The following is a 24,152-nucleotide window of genomic DNA, read 5'->3' on the forward strand; positions in this document are numbered from 1 at the left end:
TTTTCATGTTTTGTTAGCTCATGTGCCCCCTTGCGGCAAAGTTGTAAATGAATACTTGATAGCATTTAATTGAGGTTTTGGCAAAAATCTCTAGAACCAAAACCTGTAAATCTACTTTAAAAAGGCGCTTCGGCTTGCGGAAACGGCACGTAGCTTGGGGGCAGAGCTGTCATATCCACCGCAGAGAGTAACTGAGAAACAATTGCAGTTCCTTGTTTCTCGCGTTAAATGTCAGACCAGTTGGAGGTTTTCTCCAGGTCCAACGAGTTTTAGCTATTACTTTCAGGAGCTCATGTTATCTCTTGGCTAGGCGGAGCATGACCTTATCTGAGTTACGGCGTTTGAAGAAAGTAAACTTAGCAAGACGGACAGCTAACGTTAGCTAACGTTAGCATTCACCTGACCGGCGGCAGCGCCTTTGCTACCAGGAGCTGCCTGAGCTCCTTTCTGCTCTGTGACAAGACAAAGACGGAGGGGGACAACAATGCTGCAGATCGGAGATGAAGTCACTCTGTACTCGGTCGTCTTCGTGGTCGTCCTGCTCGGGACCCGGAGCCCGCTGTGGACTACTGCCCTCACCGCCTCCCTCTACCTCTTCATGGCCATGTTCCGGTTCCCCCAGGTGCCGACCAGCCGGGCCCTGCAGGTGCTGCACCCAGCCAAGGGCAAGGTGTCAGTGGTCGCTCACCGGGGCGGTGGTCACGACGCACCAGAGAACACGCTAGCAGCCATACGGGAGGTGAGCGGAGGTTTGGGGGGCGTTGTTTTTTCCCTTTACATGTTTTGGGATGGTTCTTCTCATTCACAGCCTCCCACCGCGTGTGCTACCAGGGGCAAACACCACTGGAGGCTGAGATATGTCACATCTTCATCCCTGACAAAATTGAACACCGTAACATTAGTGCTGTAAACTGGCAAGAAAACCAGGGGATCAGGATTTACCTCATCCACCAGAACATCATGTCCCTTTGATCCACTGGGAACCATCACTGCCAACATTCAGTCCTGCAGCTGCACACACTGCACACACTGCCATTCACTGAATTGTAGGATGTACAGCAGGCCAGTGGTGTGACTTCAGCCTTCTGCCTTGTTAAGGCAGGTACTGATATAAATATTTGAGAGTTTAAAGAACAGCGTTTTGATTTGAAAAATAAACCTGGCAGTGCTCTCCAATGCACAGCTAAATAATGGACATACTGTATTTCTTTGGCATTTCTATATTGCAGTTTCTTGTTATTCAAAAAGGCAGCAGATTCATGTCATGACCACATGACCAGAAACAAGCCCTCCTGAAATACCTCCATCCTTTTTGGTTGTGTGTCCTGCTCCAGGCCAGTAAGAATGGGGCGACAGGCGTGGAGCTGGACCTGGAGTTCTCAGCAGATGGCGTTCCAATACTGATGCACGATGACACTGTGGACCGGACCACCAACGGGTCGGGACCCCTCAGCCGGATGAGACTGTCTGAGCTGGGTAAGCTGGATGCAGCTGCTAAACATCGACTCAGGTGAGAAAGAAGGAGTACTAGGAATACACACAGAAGCACACAGACAAATGGCAGACTTTGTTTTTTGTTTTATTGCTTTTGTTGCTTTTGAGTTAGGACGATTCAGGTTTTTGCAGACTGATACAGAAATATTATGTTTAAACTGAAACTTACAGCTAGGACATAATTTCAGTCTTTTCCGCAAGTTTGTTATTCTTGACAGGGTGAAAAACATCTGAAATGGCAGTTTCCATTTTGCATTAAAACCCAGATGTTCTTTTAAAACCTGCTCCTACTTAGGACAGATTGAACTTAAAGCAAAAATATACTGAAGATATCGTCAGTCAGTAGAAATGATTAGATTAGTTTAGAGTGTTGATTGTTGAGTATGTTTGGAGGAACTGCACTTTAACTCAGTTGTTAGATTGTGATGAGGTGTTGGAGGTGCTGCACCGGATCAAACAAGTCATGCGTGTTTGTTGGAATAGCTGGAGGCTGAAATACTCTGGCCTACATTATATGTTGGGGCTGATGAAATGCCTTCAGGCAGCAGATCAGAATACTATCTTTCCACTGATACGCTGCTTTATCCTAGGCAATCAGCTGTAGTGCAGACAACTTACCTGTTGTGCTTTAGTTACTTAACTCTTGAGAGCCATTTAATTTGCTTGTGATAATACTGTCAAGGTGTGCAAATATTTGGGATGATCATTACAGAAGTAAAGACTTCCTCCCCCACCTATGAAAACCTAGACGTATATATTTGCTCCACAACATCAGTTTGCACAAGACTTCTGTTTCCTGAGGTTGTTTTTACTGGAGCAAAGTCTGCACAAATGCTTTACATGTCTGATTTGGCATCCTGGAGGTTAGTCTATTGTCTGGCCTCACCCATGAAAACTGTGTCCTGCCTAAATGGAGTGTCAGACAGATGCTAAGAGCCTTTGCATGCAGACACTCATGAGCATATCATGTGCATTTCATCATAATGCATTCATAGGAAATCTAGGTGTATCTCTTATCAAAGTGTAATGTTTACCAGGCAAACAGTAAATTTGTTTGAAAGGATACATGCATGTGAGCCCGAGACGCCGCTGAAACATTTGTGTCCTTCGTCAACAGGGACAGGTTTGCTGGAGAGAAGATCCCAACCCTGGAGGAGGCAGTGGAGGAGTGCATCAAACTGCAGCTCACCGTCTACTTTGATGTCAAAGGTCATCCCGATGAGGTGCAGCCAGCAAAACAAACAAACGTGCAGTCTGTCTGTCATACTTGTTGATTTAATCGATCTGTCACTACAAACTGAGCCAGAGCTGGAAGATGCAGTGAAGTCTTTCATCAGTGCACTTTTAACCACTTAACGAGCGGTTCCTTTCTCAGCACATTTCTGCACCAGTAGGGAACGCTATCGTGGTGGTTGTTGTTTCAGGCTGTGGCATTCTTGAGTTCAGGGCCCACAGCAGTGTGTCTATACATCCACAGCTGCTGCTTACCACCAAGTGGTTGAATAAGCACACACACGGTGAGGTAAAGCCTCACACACACAATTCTAACCAGTTGGCTGCCCCCCCAATAACCATGTGTCTTCTCCTCTCCTCTCAGGCAGCCGCAGCCCTTAAAGAACTGTATAAGAAACATCCAGTCCTCTACAACAGCAGCATCGTCTGCTCCTTCGAGCCCAAAGTCATCTACAGGGTGAGAGAGCTCTTTGTCTTTCTGGACGCTGGAAGGGAGTCGCATTTGCTGTGTTTGACTGTCAAACTGCTGAGGAACAAGTGACACTGTGTGAACATTTTTGCAAAGTTTGGCTCACATCCCTCCATTGTTGGGTTATGGGTAAGCTATTTCAGCTGAAGTTCCATGATTGTGTGTGTGCAGCTTCACCACTGTGGGAAGATGAACTTACACCACAGGCGATGCCATTACAAATGTGTTGCCATGTTTGCTGTATTTCCAGAGATACAGACGCTAGCTATCCAAGCTGGGATGGCCTGACCAGTATGAGCTACCTAACAGACAACAAATGACAGGCTTTCTGGATGAAGCAGCACTTTCAAATCTATTTTCTGCACACACAAAAATGTGAATTACAGTTATTTGGTTCATGGGTTGTTTTGAGCTGAGACTCCTGTACATGACATGCTGGTATAAATACTTAAGAATATTGTTACAACCGCAAGCAAAATATTTTGGAACAGAACAGGCTCACTTTTTGTCTGGCTTTCCTCCTCCCAGTGTGTCATAGTTAACATACTGGCACTGAGTAGCTGACATACTTGCTCACATTCCTGTCATGTGTTGCATCGTTGCTATTATCTGTCATATTGCTCACATTCACATTGTTTCGTCTCTGGTCCACTCCGGCCCAGATGAGACAGAGCGACCCAGAGGTGGTCACAGCACTGACTCACCGGCCGTGGAGCCTCAGTCGGTTTGGAGATGGCGCCCCGCGTTTCTCGTCACTATGGAAACACCACTGGCTAACGTTAATGGACATCGTGTTGGACTGGGCGCACCATCATGTACTGTGGAAGCTCTGCGGCATCTCAGCCTTCCTCATACAGAAGAACTTTGTGTCACCGTGAGTTTCTGCAGCGGAGGCCATGAACTCATGTCCTAATCATGCCGTCCACACTAGAGATTAACTGTGTTGCATGTGTGTGTGTGTGTGTGTGCTGTCTGCAGAGACTATGTCCAGTACTGGGCCCAGAGGGGCGTGGAGGTGGTAGCCTGGACAGTCAACACAAGAGTGGAGAAAGAGTATTACCAGGAGCTGCTGCGAGTCAACTACATCACAGACAGCCTTGTGGAAGACTGTGACCCCCATTACTGATGAAGTCACACACACACATACAGCAGACATAAAGAGATCGAATCCATACGAAAGGAACATTTCACAGTCTACTCATCACCCATAATGTGGCATCAGGTAAGAGGACGAATGCCACTATTTGTCCCCACACACTCTTTCCTCACTGAGTGTGTGTCCTTGTTTGAGCCGATCGAGCTGACCGGGCTGGGCGCCGTACAAGAGGCCAAGTAACAGACATGTTGAGGCATTCTGGTCGTAAGTGTCTATAACAGAGCTCGACTGATCAATCGTACTGTATTAAACAACTCAGGACTGCAATGATGATTTTTTTTTTGCTGGTAATGGTGTCTGTCTTACTGTCTTTCGAGACTTTTAATGTCTTACACTATCTGTACTTTTTACTCTCTAAAAGGTCATTAGTCTGAATTAAACTACCCAGAAATTATTCTATCACATCTAAAAAAAACTAATAATAATAAAAACTTATATATAAATGAACATTTATATCTTTGTTGCGCATATGCCACTGAAATGTAGAATAGACCATGACTGGCATACAAATAGTGACTTTTCATACAGTTAAGATTAACGTTATTTATTAAAAAAAAATGATGTGATCTTTGTTTTTAGAAACCTCATTTGGTTGATGGTAGTGGATTCAGGCATCTGCAGAGACAGCAGTGACTCCTGTAGTATTTCAGCTTTCTTCTGTCAAATCATGAAGCCAAAAGCTTTTATGCTCCTGTTCAGCTGCACGCGGAGGGATCAGAATCTCCCTCAAGTACAATTTAGTAACACAGGAGCACAGTGCAGAGGCAGTGAAGTGAACAAATAATGAATGTGTGAGATTTGATGCCTTAAAACTGGCGTCGATCTGCAGAAGGTTTTCCACAGACCTGACAGATGACCGACTGACGTCTGCACAATGCATGACAGACAGTAAATAGACCGTTCTCACTGCAGATGTGTGTAATAGCAGAAGCACAGGTGTAACTAATGACATTATCTCTGTTGTGCTGAGGTGCGAAAGCAAGCTGTGTCTGAGCCAACATCTGCAACATCAGGGCCCAAGAAGTGCAAAACATACATGGAATGCAGCCATTGTTCATGTTAATAACATCTATGTTTGACAAGTTAAATTCACAACTAGAGAGCTTTTCAGACTTGACAGTGATCTGAAATGAATAAATAAGCTGGACTACTTGTGTTTATAGACTCTGTGACCCAAACATCAGTCTCACCTGCTTTTGATCTACGCTGAATTGATTTGACTTGACAATTTTAAAATCATTAAAAGTGATTCATGATTTAATGAGTGAAAGTGTGAGACTTGTTCCTCTGTTAGTCTTAAAATCTGAAGAAATGGGAGATGCAGAGTGGGCGGGTGCTGGATGTGTCAGTTTAACACTACTGAGACCAGGGGACTGCGTGGGACTGAAGTTAAACACTGATCTAAACGCCTATTGGCTGTAGGGTACAGGGGTAGCACGGTGTGACAGCTGATGACTGTGTCTCGTACAGTACAAAGTGAGCATAGGCGCTAAGCCTTTGTAGTGTGGACCGTTGATGATTAGCCTCCTGGCCTGGAGTCTGTTGTCATTAACCCACATAGTACAGATGAACGGGGGGGGGGGGGGGTGTAGTGTTAGATATCACCCTGGATAAGCCTGTCTGAGCTGCTTCTTGTCCCCCTGATCTTCACTTAGTACACAGACTGTCAGCTGACACTGTGCAGAGCCACTCAGGTGATTTTCACATCAGCGACACAGGTTACCTGTGACGACTCTGTTGTGTGTCTACGATACAGGAATGCAATAAAAAATGCACTTAGATCAGTGTAATAGTGGATGGTTTGCAACTGGAGATAAAATATGTTTATTGGAAGCTTTTGTGTGACGCTACGCATGCTGTCAGTCCTTAGAAATATTAGTTAAATAGTATATCTTCGTCAGACTCTTCCAGTTATTATTTAATAAGTAATTAAGTTGAAAGCAAAGCTGCAGACTGCAGAAAAGCACCGTTTTATGTCGGTCTTCTTCATCTGCGCCTCAGCTTTATTAGGTGAAAGGTGATCTCTCCGCTCCTCCTCCAATGCCCCATCTGAGGGGCGTGTAGTGACGTCACTGAGGGGGGTTGCCCTGCTCCGTAAAGCAGTCCGACCGGATATAAACAGTAACAACGAGAGCGGAAATAAAGCGACTCCAACTTCAAAGTAAAAGCCCCGAAAAGAAGGTAGTCGTAGGGAAACTTAAAATCCTACTGAAATACTCGGCAAGTTCAAAAGCCCGAATTCAACATTGGGAAATAATGGAAGAGTAGACATGATCATGGTTTTGGATGTGGTTAAATAATAATTGCACATTATAAATAAGTGGCCTATATTTGAGGCACTTTTGTTATAAGCAATGTTGACATTGGCACATTTCCCTAAAGCGTACACACACACACACACACACACACACACACACACACACACACACACACAATAAGAACACACTGCAGTATTTTCAAGTTTCAGAAGATTTATTGAAAAGTTTACTTATTTTTTCAGAAATATGTTCCAATTACTCACGTGAACCTCAAAATGTTGACTGTATTTCTATTCACAAAATGTCAAATAGGATATGTTCGAAATCTTTTGTTTTCAATGATATTACACCACAGTGTTCTGATGGAACATCTTTCAAACTCGTGGCATCAAAAACAGGACTGTTGTTTTATTTTGAAAATTATGACCGGAAGTCCTGCTCCTACTTCTGTCTAACTTGACGTTTCACAGCATGGTAGTTTTCCGTCCTGATGAAAATATCAAAGTGTTCTGTGTCCTTGCATTCTGTCAGAGAGCGGAGCTGCTGCAGACGGTCCCGGAGCATCAGCGGAGCACATAGGACACAGTGTCCGGCCTGGAGTGTCACTGTCCTCGGACGTCAGGAACCACAGTGTCCCCCTTCTGACTGACTGATCCCCGGCATGTGGAGCCGCTTTCTCCTTGGATGACCTACACACAACCTCTCGCAGGAGCAGCGGACGTCGGTTCATTACGGCTGAACACCTGCTGGTTAGGAGGGGCAGCAGGCTGCGTATTAATATACAGCGGGCAACAAGTCAAACCGAGTCTCCGGCAGGCTTCAGGCCGACTCTGGAGCAGCTGACCTGGGGAACAAATCCAACGTTACCATTTTTTTCCCCCTCATTGTGGCTGCGTCAGGAGGAGCGGACACAGGACTGGAAGTTGCGGAGTTGACAGTCATTGATTGCGCCTGATAATTAACAAGCCAGACAGTCTTTGAACAGGGACACCCCAGAATTTCTTGAGGTTATTGGCGTTCACATGATGTACACAATCACCAGAGGTCCCAGCAAACTCGTTACACAACGGAGGACAGGTTGGTGAATGGGTCTGTTATCTAAAGCATGATGCAATGTAACATCAGACTGCTTTTGGGCCGACGGGGGAAAGTTTGGGATTATTGCAGCTGTTACAAAGCTTGTGTTCACGCGCAGAGCGTTTAAAGGTGATCTGTGCTGCGTGAAAACGATTTAACTCTGAATTTTGTCTTCGAAAGGTCCCACACAACAAATCGAGTGCAAATTCAGCGACTTGAAGCTCAAACCATCATACTCATTGAAGTAAGTAGCTGCCTGAGGTCTTGTTTTGCTGCATTTGTTGTTTAGATTACTTATTCGGGCCGTTTGAGCGGAGTGGGCCCAAAATACTCTGCACGTGCGCCGTGACTGCGATCATGTAACACATCGGTGCGACGTGGGTAAGGGAGCGGCATCCATTATCGGACACAAACTTTGTCACGCGGGTTCTCTGCACAGCCGCCGAGACCGTCCGTTACCGCGCGAGCATGCGGGAGATATCAGACAGCCGTTCTCCGCGTGAGCGTGTGTCGACGGTCTGACGCCGCTTCTTCACCTGGGACCTCACCTGCCCGCTGTGGCTTCATAGCCAGCAGAGGTCCTGTGCTTCCTTCAGGTGCTGCTCGGAAATACCTGCATCACTGAGAGATTTCCAGTTGATAACATCTAGCTAAAACCTGTCAGTGTAATGCAATACAAGCATAGAGCACCACAAACTATGGGGTGTCTTGCAGGACTAGATTAGCATGCATTAGTGTTTGATAGGTGTATCTAATAAGCTGGAAACTCTGAAATACATGATTACTTGCATTCTTTTGTCCAAGGTCAAGAGTGAACCCTCCACCTCATATTGTCTAAAAGCTAAAGACACAGTCTGAGGCTGCTAGCTTCACAACATTCTGTTCAGTAATCCAACACATGCCTGTCGCTCAATGAGGAGGTCAACTGGCAACCAGCATCATTCTTTCCATCACTGTCAGATCTAACTCTTGGTGATTTGTTGCAGGTTGTTTCGACTCCCCCGAACTGCCGTTCTCTAATGAACTCTGTCTGGTCTCTCCAGCTCTCCTCCCCCAAAGATCGTGTTCAATCGTCTGAACGGGAAGCGCTACCACAGTGCAGCCACACAGAAGGCCGCCAGCCCAGGAGAGGGATTCACTCCCGCACATGAAGAGAACGTCAGATTTGTGTATGAAGGTGAGGGTCGCAGGATCAATACATGGGTGGGTGCAGGTCACAGTGCCAAGGTCACACCTCCAACCCTGAAGCAGATAGAATCTATAGATGGTCAGAGAATGGAAACTGGGTCAGTGTGGCGAGCAGATGATCTTTTAATTTCCTTCTCCTTTACAACACATTTCTTCCTGACTGAGCAGCCGCACTGTAGCTGATTGGCTCCTACGTGTTCACCATGTGACTCATTGTCAAAACTGCAAAAATACGAGTTGTCTGACTGCCAGCGTGCTCAATCAGTGGATTGATTAGACAAGAAATCCTGGATAGTTGCAAGTAGTTAATGGTGTCTTCTTACGGTCTCATTACTGACTGTATATTCTAGTATATGATGGATTAAATTAAATTGATTATTGATCACTAACTGCCCAGAAGTGTAGTAGAAACCACAGTGCTGAGTTGCTCATTTTAATACAGAGTAAACCGGTTTTGTCACAACGCTCAAAACTACACCTCCAGCAGTTACACACGAGATTGAATGTTCAGACACTCCTTCACCAGCAGCCTCACAAATGAAACTTAATGTGGCAACAAACTGCCAACAGAGGGTACTTCAGAAGAGGAGCGCTGCTTGTAGTCAGTAATGATTAAAGCCTGTGCACTGTTCACCTTGTCTTGACGTTTACCCAGCATGCCTGACTGCTGGCCAGTGCTTCATTCCCTGGTGGAAATGAATGACTTGTATAGCTGAATCGGCATGACCCATCTTATCTGTGTTACTCTTGGAGGGCTGCCAGGAAAGACTGCTCTGTGGCGTTCAGCTGGGGACAAGGGCCTCACTCTTCCTCAGCGCTCGCACCTAAAGAAAAACCTCCAGCACGAACCGTCAAGCTGTGTTAAGACAGAAAACACTGCTGCAGCTGAACGTGTTTACTGTGGCAAGAAAACGGAAAAGACAATAAATGTCACCTCCAGGCATGATCAGATGTCTGCACCCTCCTCCACGCACACACGCAGCTGCTTTATTGGTTCTTAGATTTGACATCTACACATTAGTTTAAGCTTAACAGGCTGCACAAACTGTAAGTAACTCGTGTTTGTTTTGAAGGCGAGCCAAAACCTTGAGGCTTATCTGTGGGTGAAGCTGGAAAACCTTCACCCACAGCAGATAAATCACACCCCGCAGACCTGTCCAGCCTCCACCTAAAGGGGCTGGGATGTTTGAGTGAGATCAGAAATGTGGAAAAAAGGACAGAAAATGTCTTTATCGAATTTAAATAACACACCTGCATCCAGGTAGCAGTGCAAATCAAGAATTCCTGTTGATCAATTTCAGTTTACTCAGCATACACTGTGTGTGTGTTTGCTTGCAGCATGGCAGGAGGTGGAGCAGAAGCTGGGGGACGCCGACGGTAGGCCTTCAACTGACAGCCCGGGGCCCATTCAGTACACTGAGAAGACTCCCAGTGCTGCGATGAAGAGTAAGTACCTGCGTCTCCACTCCACACATTTTGATTAGCATACGTTCATTCGCCTGCTGAAATGCTTCAAAGAATACGGCAAGTAAATCCACCTTCATATTTCACTGCTGACAGTTTTATGAGATCCTGTTATTTTTTTCCTGAACTTTGAACCAGTTATCTTGCATGTTTTAATTTTTTCCTGGTTACTTAAAATGAATGGCTGAATGGCTGCTCCCATCTGCCTTTTTGGCCCAGCTTTATCTGCAGCCTGAGGGCAGCTGTTGTAATAGTTTGCTTTAATTTTTAACTCTTGCTTGCTCTATGGGAACCTGACTGTTCCAGATGAACCAGCCCAGGCTGCTCATCGTGGGGCTTGTCTTGACTCGCACTCACCTGGTGTTGCGGTTCCTTCTGTGGCTCACTGTCCTGAGAGGTTGTGACAGATGTCTAAAATCTATATGTATTTCAGCTCAACTGACTGTGTTCAAGATATATCTGAACTATGTTCATGTGGATTTCTGCAAAATACAAAATATAGAGACATTCATGGTCCCCAGAGGATGACGTCTACTGACTGTAGCGATCCCCTCACTTTTCCTCTAGAAGTTGAAAATTCTGGTTTCGAGTGAAATGTCTCGACAACTGTTGGGTGGACTGACATTCAGTTTGGGATAGATGTTCACATTTCCCTCAGGATATCAACTGTACTGTGCTGTCAACTTAAATGATCCTCTGACTTTTCATTTAGCTCCATCATCAGGTCAAATCTTTATTTGTCCGATACAACCAAAAATCTGCCTCAGCTGTTCTTTATTTTTAGGGGTAATTAGCAAATGTTAGCATGCTAACATGCTAAACTGAGTTGGGGAACATGGTAAACATTATACCTGTACCTGAACCTCAACATGTTAGCATGCTGACATTAGCATTATTGTGAGCATGCTAACATGTTATTGCAGTACTGTGGAGAAAACATTCAGTTTTTGTAAGATAAGAGACCACAGTATGAGTTAGACCACCAGCTCAGCACAGGAAAACACTTGAACTCTTGGTTGGTATTTTGTCCCCCTCTGTTTTTTCATCCCTTGTTTCCTACCGAAGGGAATCTTTGGATTCCATGTGACAAAGTGAATAATTAATGAAGAAAATGAATGAATCATAAGACGCCGATTAAGTTTTAATTCTCTGTCTCCTCTGCTGCCTTTTTTTTTCTGTGCAGACTTTGTGCCCATAGACCTGGAGGAGTGGTGGGCTCAGCGCTTCCTTGCCAACATTGCCAACCTGTCATGACTGTGTGAGGCATGGAGCCGGGACAGGAAGCACCGCGGCGATGCTCCATAGATGACGGCATCACAGCAGTGGCGAGGAGGCGGGCGCGTCTCCGGGATCTGTGGTGCTGAACGGTCGTACGTAATTTGGAATCTGATTTGATGCCCTGTGCTTCACGCTGCTGTAGAGAAGACTGGGTGCACAACACAAAAACCCCCTGATGCGACAACAGCGACCCGAGTGCAAACTCCCAGCGCTGACGTGAAGTTGTGCTGCTACGAAGGACCCGTCAATCTCTACTTGAATCAGATAGAAGTTGTGAGATTTCTTTTCCTGCTCAAGAACCTGCCTCCTTTCTCAAGTGTGCTCAGCTGTATGTACGCCAAGGCTGATCTTTTAATAGAAATCTACAGAAGAGGGAAAGAAGTAAAATGTTTTTCAAAAACCTCCCGTGTGACGGATCGTTCCTGTTCGTTTGCTCTGATTTGACTGCCGCATGCTAACGATTCTTTTTTGTGCCATCACAAACACAACATGATTTTAGTCTGGGGAACCATTTGTATCCTTAGACCGCAGCAACATTGACATTTTTAAAATTTTTAATAATATGTTAACATTTGAAACAAAATACTTAAATAAAAAACCTATTAACATAGTTTGAAACAGAACCTGAAGTCTACTGTTGACGAATCAGTGCCGGCTGTCTTTTAAAACATGTCACCTTTTCTTGAGGATTAATAAAGTCTTCTTCTTGTGTAATTTGTACCTGCATGTATTTTAAAGTATCTCCCTGATAACCTGAGCGTGTGCGACAGGGCTTCATCTGAGCAGTGCGGCCTGCAGAGGGTGGCTCATCCTCAGAGTCGGAGCTGATCAGCTGCACAGAGGAGAAAATAAGAAGCTTTTGTGACGGACAGACGAAAAAACAAACAGATGGACGGTAGGAAAACAGCCTGAGACAGAAAACACTAAGTTGACAGAGACACTGTGGGAGGCAATCAGATAGACTCCTCAGTTAATTGGCTTGATTAGGAAAAAAAAAACAAAAAAAAAACGTGGGCCCTCTTTTTCTTTAAAGGCACAGTGTATAAAATATACAGTAAAATCTCTAAAACAATTCGACTTGTACACGTTGAGTTGTGTACTTTTCTCTGGCTTTGAACAACGTTGGAAATATTTGGGATCGTGCACGTTTATTCAAGGTGAGGGTGCGTTTCATTTGCTCGCCTGTCAGTGGCGTCATATCCCCGTCAGCTCGTCTAGTTGCTACAACTTCTGGGAAACAGCACCGTTTACTGATGTTCATATTTCTCACTTACGATGGAGCACCATTATTCATTTTCATCAAAAATTGGGGGGGTTGCTTAACAATGAAGACAACAACTCCCATCATGCCGCAGTACCTCTTCACTGAGGCCCACAGCGCATTATATTACACACTGCACATTAAACATGGACGAGCGAGCAAAGCCAGAGATCAGCTGGTGTTTTTGACTGACAGTTGATTTAAGCGTCAGAGCCACGCAAGTCATTGATTAATTGATTAGTAGATCAAGAGGAAATTCAATTAGCAACTATCTTGATAATATATATCGTATATCTCGTATCTTGATCCTTCTGACACAATTGAAAAAAGTGTCAGTTTCAGCCTGAAATTTAATCAATTAATTAGTTAATTTTGATTTCTCAATTGTTTCAGTTGGAAAAATAGGCCCAAAAATAAACAATATATCAGGAAAACCTTTCCAAGTTTTTAAGCCTTCCAAGATATTTGGGGACATTTTCACATTTTAATGTAAAGTTGCAGTAATTGTCGTGCAGGATGTTTGGAGTATACGATCTATATTTAGCTGTTCTGCTCTGGATTGTTTCCTTCTGTCTGGATACGCCGCTGCTTTGTTTTCAAGGCTGACAGTGAGTTTGTCTTGAAAATACTCAACAACAGCGTGCCTGTAGACCAGATGATCTGACTGGACTGTAGAAATGTGTGTGTTAATGGAGGAAATGTGACGATTGAAACAGCTACTGTTACAGTTTGAGTTGGAATAACATCACATGTGAAGGATGAACTTTTTTACCATCAAATCTACCCTGAGATCACTTTTCAGCCTGAGGAATCATTTGTGTCCTTGAGCAACAGCAACATTCACATTTTTTATTTTCACAGTGAGAGTTCACAATAAACAGAACATTTGAAACAAATACTTTAAAAATCAGTTTACATAGTCTGAAACAAAGTGGTAAAACCTGAAGTCCACTGCTGAGGAATCAGCTGAGTTAAAACGATTCATAATTCAGTTTTTAAGGCCTCTTCTCTCTGAAGCTATTTTCACACAAATGTGTTACACTAAAATAAAACCTGGTGCCTTTCACGCTTTCTTGCAGTCAAAGACTTAATGCATGGCCGTAGGACCTCTTTTCCTGCTCGCTCCACTTTCACCCACTGCCTTTGCCCTCTTGCCAATCTTCTTGGCCCGCCTGTGGCCGGCGTGGTTCGGCTTGGCTGTTGTAAATGTGATACACTGGGAGTCCAGATAGTCTGCCAGCTTGGCGGCACCCAAGCGAATGCCGGCTGCCTTGAGTCGCTCCTGGAGCTGGGACAGGACCAGAGGCTGGTACTGGAGGATCTGTGTGTACAGTTCGGACTCAGACAGAATGAAGGAGCGCACCGCTCGGAGGCGATCACGGAGGCGCGACGCCACCTGGGAGGCCGAGATGCCATCCTCGCTGTCTGAACCTCCATCGGAGGAGAGGCACAGCTCTGGGTTGGACCTGTTGAGAGAGCAGGAAGTGGTTAGATGCATGTACTGTATTTATGGAAGCTATTTCAAGGCAACAAGTTCCATATTTACGTGACAATACAACATCTTGCAACCCAAATTAAAGAGGCTGTAGGGCTCCAGAATAACCACAAGTAGCACTGGTGAAAAGAGCTGCAGCACTGAATACAGGAGCACCACTTAAATTAACATGCAACGCAATACATTCATTTCTTTCCATCTTAACTGTGTTACTGATAAATGCTTTGGTATTAAGTAGACAATTTACAGAAACAACAATGTGCTGTTTGATTTTAAAGGAAGAAGTCACAAAGTGAAGTGGTGCTTCAATGGAGTCCTTTTGCATCCGTTAAATGGCGGGGGCTGCGGCACCTCTTAAACCAAATAATATAATAATCAGCAATTGATGAAACTATGTTTAAACACAACCCCGGTTCCCAGAGACGTCCAGAGACGGTGCAAAAATATTTCCACACACTTGAATCGACACGGTACCTTTCAGATTCTTCACTGGCAGCAGTTGAGGAGGTGTTAGAGCCCTGAGAGGCAGAGAGCAACTCGGCCCCCTCCTCTCCGCTGTGTTTCAGAGAGGTGGCAGCGGGAGCTCCAGGCTCTTTAAACCTCTCTGTCTGGGCGCAGGAGACTGGCTTGTTGCCAGCGGACACTGAACTTCTGGGTGGGGGCTTCATCTGAGCAGCGCGGCCCACAGAGGGTGCCTCATTGTCAGAGTCGGAGCTGACCAGCTGGTGGGTGTACTGGTGGATCTCCTTCAGTTTGAGGATCATCTGGCGCTTGGGTAAAGGCCGAACACCAAACCTGCACAGAGGAGAAAGTAAGAGGCTTTTGTGACGGACAGACGAACAAACAAACAGATGGACAGGAGGAAAACAGCCTGAGATACAAAAGACAGCCAGACAGACTAAGTTGACAGAGAAGCTGTGGGGGGTAATTGGATAGGCTCCTCAGTTAAAGGGTGATTCCAGTATTTTTAAACCTGGGCCCTATTTTGGGGTCTAAATGATTAACATGCACAAAAAGTTTAGGAAATGGTCACAAGCTCAGATTGTTCTTCTAAGCATCTGAAAACAGCCAAACATCATGGAAAGGATACTGCTCTTCTCAAAGCCACCAAACTCCATTGACAAAAACTGTAATTTTACCTCGCAGAATGTCAAAACTAACCCTTTAAAACACCAACGTCACACAACATACAGACAAACTAACCAATGACACCCGTGTTCTGCAAGGTAAAACGACTGTTTCTGTCAATGGAGTCTGGATTCTTCCTCCTGTCTTTAATGTGAGGGCAGGGATGAGAGTGAACGGACTGACCTGTTGAGTTTGTTCTTGAGCTCTGGTGTGTCCATGTCAGAGTAGTGGGGCAACGGAGTGATGGGCACCAAGGTACGCTGCCGTTTATTGCGTGATGATGCTGACGAGACACACAGGAAGACATTGTTTAACACTCCAGTCTGAACATAAAACACAACTGAGGGCAGTGAAATCAATGGTTTGACACTTCTTAACTAAACATTCCTTGGTTATGGTGTTTTCACCGATTAAGTGTGTATAATTGGATCTGGCTTGAGCTTGCCAGCTTGTCACACCTAATGCAGTTGGGATTGACAGATTTTCTTCTGTCTGGGTACACTGGCGCTTGTTTTCAAGGTGGTTGACCAGTTTGGTGTGATGTAGTCTTTAGAATACGATAACTTAAGAAGTATGAGATCAACCCCTTGCAGAGCAGATGATCTGTTTCGATCTTTCAGCAGAAATGTTCGTATTAATGGAGTAAATGTGACTATCAAACAGCTACTGTTTTACTCTTTAATACTTTAAGATACGGTAATCATTCATTATCATTCTTCTGTGACGGCATGCTGACATTAATTAGCGTACACGTCTGCGTGATTTATAACTCTTGATTTTGAAAAAACACATTTGAGGCAAATCAGACACACTGCAGCAAGAGCAAGAAGACTTACCAGGTGTTTTGAGCTGAGCAGAGGGGTTCACCCTCTGAGAGAGAGGAAGCGCCTCCTCCTCTTCCTCCTCCTCCTCCTCCCAGCTGTCCCATATTTTGGAGTCCAGGAGGCTGTTGCTGATTTCTGGTGCGGTCCCAGTGGTGGGGTCAGGTGGTGACGGGGTGGCTGAAGGGCCTGTATGAGCCCGTCTGCCGGTGGATGGTTGTGAGCCGTGGACTCTGGTCGAAGAGGAGGCAGTCACACTGCTGTTCAAAACATGGACACTAGGTGGTGACAGCTGACACTCGGTAGAGGAAGATGATCTGGCTGTTTCTCGCTGACCCGGGCTGCATTCCTGCTGGCTGGATCCTCTGCTGTCCTCCAGCCTCAGACTGAAGCAGCCTGGGTTGGCATTGTTGAGGCCCCACGAGTCGTTGAAGGCTATGGGGGGCTCGTCCATGGCCATGAAGCTCTGCTGGAAACTGGATTCAGCAACTTCTGTCACTCCGGTTTCTCCTGTTGCTTCTTCCTGCTCTCCTTCATCACCCACGTCTGTATTTTTGCACTCTATCTCTCCTTCCTCATCTCTTATTCCCCTTCTTGTTGGCTCACCCGCTGCATTGTCACTGGACTCAACAGACGCTCGGCTTTGGCGAGAGGAGTTGCTTTGTCTCTGTAAATTTTGAATACTTCTGTGAGAGGAAGAGGAGGTTGGATCTGAAGGGTCAGACAGGGGGGAGAGATGAAAGCTTCCTGGCTCTGTCTCCTCTGGGCTATCAGATGGTTCCCTATCCCTTCCTTGGATTGTCAACATCTGCTTACTGAGGTTGCTGTGGAGTGGGGAGGTGCCAAGAAGAACAGGGGGCTGATGGAGCTCAGTGTGCAGGGGAGTGCTGCTGTAAGGCTGGAGGTGGAGGTGGAGGGGTGTATCCTGCTTTGAGGAAGTCAAACTTGATGGGTGTGAGCTCTTAGATTGGCTCGAGGGAACTGGGAACACTTCTCTGAGTTTATTCACATCAGAACGACTGGTTCTTTTAGGACAAAAGTTGAGGTCAGTGCTGGAGCTACAGGGAACCGTCTTGTCCAGTTTTAACCTGGGAACACCGTTCTGTGTTGGGCCGACATGGGCAGAAACTGGATTGTTGGAGGTCTGAAGTCTGTTGTTACACGGTAAAGCAGGAGAAGAGAAAACGGATGAAGAGGAGTCACCTTTGGGGAACAGCTGTGTCCTGCACATGCTGCTTTTGCTCTGAGTGGAGCTGGTTGCAGTGCTTGCTCCATGCTGAAGTGGAGTGGATGGGATCAGCCAGGACACCTCCGGAGAAAAGTCCACTGGACTCTGGTCACACCTGGAACTTTGAACCGGTGCTGCAGATGGATCATCAGGACTGAACTCTAAACTCCTGAACTTCTGATTCTCCGGGGTGCGTGAATTTGGTTTCAGGGTTGGCTGAGGTTTGATCTGCGTGTAGCTCTCAAGGTTGTGGGCGGCACAACGAGAATTTTGCGAAGGACTGCGTGAACTGAGAACTACCTCCATTTCATCACTAGAGTCAGACAAAACTATGAGCTCAGGTTCCTTCTTTGTCGGAGTCGAATCAGGAGAAAGAGGGACACAAATACTACGAGGACCCTGGCTTTCTCTCTTAAAAGCAAGGCCTTCTTCAGGCACGTCCAGGTCTACAGCATCTGTCCCCGCACCACACACTTGACCAGGGGACTGACCTGGGATAGGCAGGTTGGATGTACTGGGTAGAGGACTAAGAGAACTTGCTGAAGACTGAAGCAAAGCTCTGCCGGACAGTTCAGACGGGGGTTTACGAGGGGACTGGTGTTTCTGGGATTGAGGGGTGTGTGTCTTTGACTGGCCAGAAGTAGAGGGTAAGGAGGACGGATCTCTTTCCTCGTAGACCCCCCAGGAGTCTGAGAAGAGACGGCTGTAGCTGCGATCCAGACTGGGGTCTGGCTCTAGAAGAGGATGCCGCTGCAGGCCTGTTGAGTTTCTTTTGGGTTCTGTCAGTTTTGTGATCACGTCTTCTCCGGTTTCTTCCTCATCTACCTTCTCCTCCTCCTCCATGCTGTCTTTTTCCTCCTCCTTCTTTCTCTGCGTGGCAGCAAACTCATAGATCTCCTCCAGCTCTTCCTCGTTCACCTTCTCCTCACAGATGTCTCTCTCACCTGCTGCGAGGTCATCGGCTTGATGACCTTCTTCCAGTCCTCTCTCTTCATTACTTCCTCCCTCTGTATCTGTACCCTCGATTTCTTCATCCCCGTCATTCCACATGGAGCGGAGCAGCTCCACGAAGGCCTGGTCGGAGGGGTTGCTGATATTCTCCTCCTGGTTCATGTGGTCTTCCTCATGTCCCTGAGCGGCTGCACCTTCTCTGTGGAGCTCGCAAAGCTGCTGTAGCTCCTGCAAATCAAACCTTCACAGACACAAAATAGAAGATATTTTTCAATGTAAGGCATCACTGACTGACCATACTGCTCATTATGAAATAAATGTCCTTGCTCATATACATAATACTAACCTGGAGGCAAGCTCCAGTACATGAGGCTGCAGTGACTGTGGGATGGAGCAGTTGGCTGTGTAGAGGTACTGCAGCAAAGCACAAACTGCCTGTCCCGGGACGTCGCTAATCAGCACCCTCTGGGCTGCAGGCATCCCATCCTCCTGCACCCCAAAACCACTTTCATGTACCTGTGAGTGGAGCAGGACAGGGAGGAGAAAATGCCGGGTTTAAGTGAAAAAGAATAAAAGCACTGATGTTGTCTCTGGTGTTCAAATGTAGACCTTTTACAAATGTTATTTAGATTGACTGAATATGGAGACTGATCACTGATCGATGTGGCTCTTAGCTAAGAAAAAAAACATGTCACACATTGCTCCCAATACAAAGTCACTCATCCTTTTTCTACATAAAGTTTTGGACTAACTCAGGTCCACAAATCACTGCTAATCACTGAAATGTACTGGTAAGCCTCTGTTTGTCTTAATTAGAGAAGCTGAAACTATTGGCTAGTAAGAATCTAGTCATTTATACCACAGTTAATGTTTAAAAGCGGTTCTTATATTAACGGGGCTGCAGTGCTTTTTCAGACACAGTGCTCATTTTTACCATTTCTGCCAGCAGGGGGCAGCGAGCATACACCATGAAGGAATGAGCAAAGTAGACTTCTCCACTGTCCACCTGGAGCTGCACATCACTGAACTGAGGGTTGTTCACCATGCTGCTCAGGTCTGATGCCAGTCTGGACAGCGCCACCTACAGAGGGAACACCAACAGGAAACACTGGGCTCAGTGCACAGCAGAGTTAATGCACAAAGGCACACAGCAGGCACGGACACCATATATTATACTGCATGTATTATCTCAGCCCGGAGGAAAAAGTAACTCAAGAAACGTGGCATATCATGTGTTGAACAATATTTTTCTTGGGTTACTTATTACTTTGTAATTAGTCATTGTATTCAATTATGGGTGAATACAATCAGTAAAAGAAGATACAAATGATGAAAAAGATGCAGGATCCAAGTGATCTGGTCTTACTGATCGGTGGCTGCCTCGCTCCTTATCTGCTCCTGGTTGATCAGACCTCCTCGCTCGGCTGTGGATGTCGTCTGAACGTGTGCATGTTCTTTCTGGTAGGAAGCTGCTCACACAGAGGTCAGCCTGCTCCTCTGACTCCTCTGGGACGAAGCCACTCAGATGAAGGCTTGTGATCAGACTGGCACTCTTCTCTGGGGGCAAAAATACAATTATGAGAAGAACTGATGACCAGTTGAGTCACTAACAATAGAAGATTTGTTTCTATTATGTGGGCATGCAGGTGCCTCTAGTCATAAACAAACATTTAATAAGCATACTGTGTGTGTGTTACCTTTGTCAGGGCCTGAAGTAGTGTATCCACACTGGGTGAGGGTCATGCCGTCTTCAGCCAGATCCATCAGGTCTCGGAGAGCCTGGCTGCTCACTGATAGCTGCTCTGTCCCTGTGGAGGCAGCAGCGGTCTGGGGGGAGGATGGCAGGGTGGAGGCCCTAGTTCCTGAGACAGGAGCTCTTTCGCTTACAGACTGGACAGAAGACTCGGGCTTGTTGATGGTGCTGCAGGAGGCTGCATCAGTCTAGAAGAGGAGGAGAACAGTATCAGTTTCACTCAGCTGTGATTTCATTTCTACCCTTTGGTCAAATATTCACAGCACCGTGAAAGCTCACATGAACCTCACAACCCAAGGCCCCATTTTTCATATTTCATGAATTGTTTTCTCTCTCAGATTCAACCGACACAAAAAAATAGATACACTTGTAAAAACTGAACTGTTACAGAGAAAAGATATTATTAATATATATTAAAAGCATCTGGAGTGGATGAACGTCTGTTCTAGTATTTCTTTTACAAATGTATGTTCTAGTATCTGAACAAGACAGGTTTGCTTCAAAGTCCAGGCATTTTAACACATTTACTAAATTCAGGAACATAATAACAATATCAATTATGAATTCAGACCAGAAGAAATAACAGCTGCATCCACTGGCAGCTGTTACTATTCAATAACAAAACCCAGCATCTGCCTTTCACAGTTTCAGGCGTTCTATGCTACCAGGCAGTGTGTGGTTCTCTATCTTGAGTGATGTTTGATTAAAAAAAGGGAACACAAGCTAGATGCTCTGATTTCAGTTCAGCTGCCTGTTCAGTTCTAAGAAAAAAGAAACAATACATGAAGTATGTGAAGTATGTGTCTTTAGTCTCTCTCACCGCTGCCAATGTCCAAGGCAAGATGAACTCTCTGAGCTCTGGGGTGTAGAAATCAGACTGACAAGTGGAGTCTGTGTCCAGCAGTGCGCTCTTCTCCCAGAGGGGGGCAGCACCGCTCCAGCCAGGCAGACTGCTGGGGCAGCGGGTCGGGGTGGGGGGAGAGGGAGCCCGGCTGCATAGAAGGAAAGCAGCAACACGTTCCTGCAGCCTCGCCTGAGCCGCCTCAGCATCCTGTACCAGGAGGAGTGGAGGAGGACGAGGGATGGCGCCCTTTTTCCTCTTCCCGCGCCCCTTACCTGCACCGAGAGGAGGGAGGGAGGTGATGCATCTGAAGGCCCTGTAATTCTGCACAGAGCTCAAGCACTAACAGTAAAAACTTCTAAATCTCTTTGGTTTATAAAAGATTAGTGATGATGATACAAAGGTGATACTCTATAGGTTTAGATATTGCTTTGGCTTATACCACAAGTAACTGTCAGTGATCCAGTTACTGGTTATCTTTCCTTAAGTGGTCTACTTTTGTCTTTTGTCAGCTGCACTGCAACAAGCAGCAGAGGCCATAGCACAGCTGAAGCGCACAGCCTTGCACACTATGAGGATCAATGAAGAACAGTAATGAGGAAGATAACTGTGCTCCTCTGCGAGACAGAATGTTCCCTGCTCTATGTGCTTTATAAAAAAACACATTAGATATCATGATGTCACTGTACCTGTGTCTGTCCTCCACTTCAACACTGCAGTCATGGAGATGTGAGAGGCAGTGGCCTCCATTTGTACCAGCCTCTTAGACTCCCCCTCCTGTTCCAGGAAGGAGGAGGACAAAGCCATTGCCACCATGGTGTCTTCGTCCAGGGGTTCAGTCTTCTTTCTGGGCTTCTTCCTTGCTGGGAGGCCTGGCTTGGATGGGCCTTTTCTTTTGGTGCCTACAGTCTCTGTGCTGGAGTAAGAAATGAACAGAGGTTTGATTAAGCTTTGTAAATATCATATTCTGCTGTGCGGTGATAGGTAAGCTATTTCTGTTGTGAGAAAAGATTGGCAAGTAATGACACATTATGTTAAGTTCAACATTTTCTCTCTGCTAATCACTCTGAAATGATGCAGAGAAAGCAGTCTGTATGTGGATGGTCATCATCGAAATTATGAATATCTCAAAAATACTTGTACAGCAAGTATCAATCAACTGATTGGAAGCTCGGGGATATATCAAGGAACTTTCTTGTGGATGGAATGAACTGAGGCTCACTCACAGTACGTTAGTAGTGAGGACATTCTGGGTCTCTTCAGCCTGTCTCTGCAGAGCCTGCAGCAGCACAGCTGGAGGGACGCCCATGACTGAGGAGCAGCGCTTCAGGTGGGCCGAGCGACTCTTCTGGGACTTGAACTTCTTGCCACAGATGGGACAGTCAGGGACCCCAGGAGGAGGAGGAGGAGGAGGAGGAGCAGGAGGGGCTGAGCCACTCTCTTCACTCTCATCCAAACACCTGCAAAAAGGGGTCATTCTCACTCAGTGTCTCTGCTAGTACAGTGCCTACCTGCAGTCACGTTAAGTTAATTTTATTGTTGCAAATCAGTAATATGAGTAACAATCAGTAGAATAGAAGAATACAGATGGAAATGTCCAAACCTGTTGAGGTGCCGTGTTCGCCCCTCAGGGGTCATGTGTGACAGGTCTCTGTGGCAGATTTGACAGAAGAATAGGCCTCCGTCCTCCAGGTCCACCGTCTGGACTTGTGCTGCCTCCCTGTCCAGCTCCTGCTGCATCTGCAGGGCCAGAGCCTCGTCACTGTCCAGGGGCTCTGCATGGTGGCCTGAGCTTAGGGATTCTGGAGCATCTAGGTAGAGCAGAGTGGAGATGGGAGATACAGATACAAGGAAAGAGTGTGCTAAAATAGCAACATGTATAGCGCTGTACCCAAAGCCTGTCATCTTCTTGTTAGTAAATATCTTCCAAAAGTACTATGAGTCATCACAAAGATACTGTTACATTAGCACTGTTTGGATACATGGTGAAAAATGTTGAGATTCACGCCAGGTCTACTTTATGACATGATGGAGAAAACAAACAGTAAGAGAGAAAACCACATCTGTTCACTGGGCCAACAATGCTGCATACTAAGAGTGTGTCAAGAGCATCCTGTCATCTCACCTTGTGTCTGCACCTGAGGTGGAGGAGGCACACTGTCGTTCTCATGGTTTTTTGTCTGGCTCTTGTCCTTGTGCCCCATCCTCTGTGGACTGGCTCTCTTGAACTGTTGCATTCTCTGGAGGACTTTGTCTTTCGCCGCCAAACCTCTCTCTGCCCTCGGTCCTGTTGCTGCAGCCACGCCTGACGACCCAGCATCCCCTGAATTGCATACAGCCCCTCCACAAACCACATGCTGCTGGGTGCCAGCACACTTAGTCCCACCGTCACCATCTCTTTTGTTATTTCTCCTCCTCTTTTCTCCATCACTTGCCTGACTGGAGGGCTGGTGCTCTGCTTTCCACGGCTGTTTGGGCTCACCTGGTTTCTTGCGGACTCGTTTTAGCAGCTTTGAGCAGAGATCAACAAAGTCCTGGTCCGAGTCATCCATGATGGTGTATTTTGTCTCACAATAAAAGGCCACGCTAGCATGTCCCCAGCTGGAAAGAGAGCTAGTTCATCTTGGAGAAAATGGTGTCGAGAGTGACGTTCAGGGAAAAACAAGGGTCCCCTGAGACACGAACAGTTAAATTTGCTCAAGCAGGGGCGTTAACTGCACGTCAGCAAGATTAAAGGTTCCGTTACTGTAAAAATCAAAGAAGATAGCTAATCTGTCCGTCGATGCAAACACACATTTACAAAACTACGTTCTGCCTGGCACCATTTCTTCACAAATAATGTCTGAAAGCGAATGTTTTTAGCGAAAATATCAGTTGGACAGCAAGTAGTTAAACAGCTAGCCGGTGATGCTAACACCTTATCCTCACCCAGGTTTGATGAATTTCCTCTTTAGCTTTCCGCCTCATCGCTGCTCATTTACAGCTCTGTTGCAGTGGTGGTTCTCATGAATTTCAAACGATATGTGGCCCTGTATATCATTTCTATGGCTGATGAAG

General features: G+C 46.0%; 3 protein-coding genes across 4 annotated transcripts; 2 read left to right on the plus strand and 1 right to left on the minus strand.

The window, feature by feature from the left end:
* The first annotated feature begins 7 nt into the window (after positions 1-7).
* gde1 (glycerophosphodiester phosphodiesterase 1) lies at positions 8-5,619 on the plus strand. Of its 2 annotated transcripts, none has more exons than XM_076729106.1 (6): positions 8-739; positions 1,335-1,510; positions 2,612-2,717; positions 3,092-3,184; positions 3,859-4,070; positions 4,175-5,619. In XM_076729106.1, exons 1-6 carry the CDS (start codon positions 485-487, stop codon positions 4,320-4,322), a joined length of 990 nt encoding a protein of 329 aa, XP_076585221.1. In that variant the 5' UTR covers positions 8-484; the 3' UTR covers positions 4,323-5,619. The 2 variants fall into 2 exon arrangements, with proteins under 2 accessions (XP_076585221.1, XP_076585222.1); XM_076729107.1 differs by lacking the exon at positions 8-739 and adding an exon at positions 811-1,102 and having other exon boundaries at positions 4,175-5,611.
* Positions 5,620-7,049: 1,430 nt separating this feature from the next.
* Positions 7,050-12,337, plus strand: mcrip2 (MAPK regulated corepressor interacting protein 2). Its single transcript, XM_076728639.1, has 5 exons — positions 7,050-7,687; positions 7,868-7,931; positions 8,731-8,864; positions 10,214-10,321; positions 11,523-12,337. Exons 1-5 carry the CDS (start codon positions 7,633-7,635, stop codon positions 11,591-11,593), a joined length of 432 nt encoding a protein of 143 aa, XP_076584754.1. The 5' UTR covers positions 7,050-7,632; the 3' UTR covers positions 11,594-12,337.
* Positions 12,338-13,703: 1,366 nt separating this feature from the next.
* Positions 13,704-24,090, minus strand: slx4 (SLX4 structure-specific endonuclease subunit homolog (S. cerevisiae)). The gene is made up of 14 exons (XM_076728638.1): positions 24,024-24,090; positions 23,221-23,696; positions 22,699-22,906; positions 22,322-22,555; positions 21,785-22,011; positions 21,075-21,370; positions 20,199-20,442; positions 19,868-20,058; positions 19,436-19,582; positions 18,848-19,017; positions 16,338-18,742; positions 15,685-15,784; positions 14,848-15,168; positions 13,704-14,344 (listed from the first exon to the last, which is right to left on the minus strand). Exons 2-14 carry the CDS (start codon positions 23,645-23,647, stop codon positions 13,966-13,968), a joined length of 5,349 nt encoding a protein of 1,782 aa, XP_076584753.1. The 5' UTR covers positions 23,648-23,696; positions 24,024-24,090; the 3' UTR covers positions 13,704-13,965.
* Positions 24,091-24,152: the final 62 nt, after the last annotated feature.

This window comes from Chaetodon auriga, chromosome 4, assembly GCF_051107435.1.
Source record: "Chaetodon auriga isolate fChaAug3 chromosome 4, fChaAug3.hap1, whole genome shotgun sequence".
Classification (NCBI taxonomy): domain Eukaryota; kingdom Metazoa; phylum Chordata; class Actinopteri; order Chaetodontiformes; family Chaetodontidae; genus Chaetodon; species Chaetodon auriga.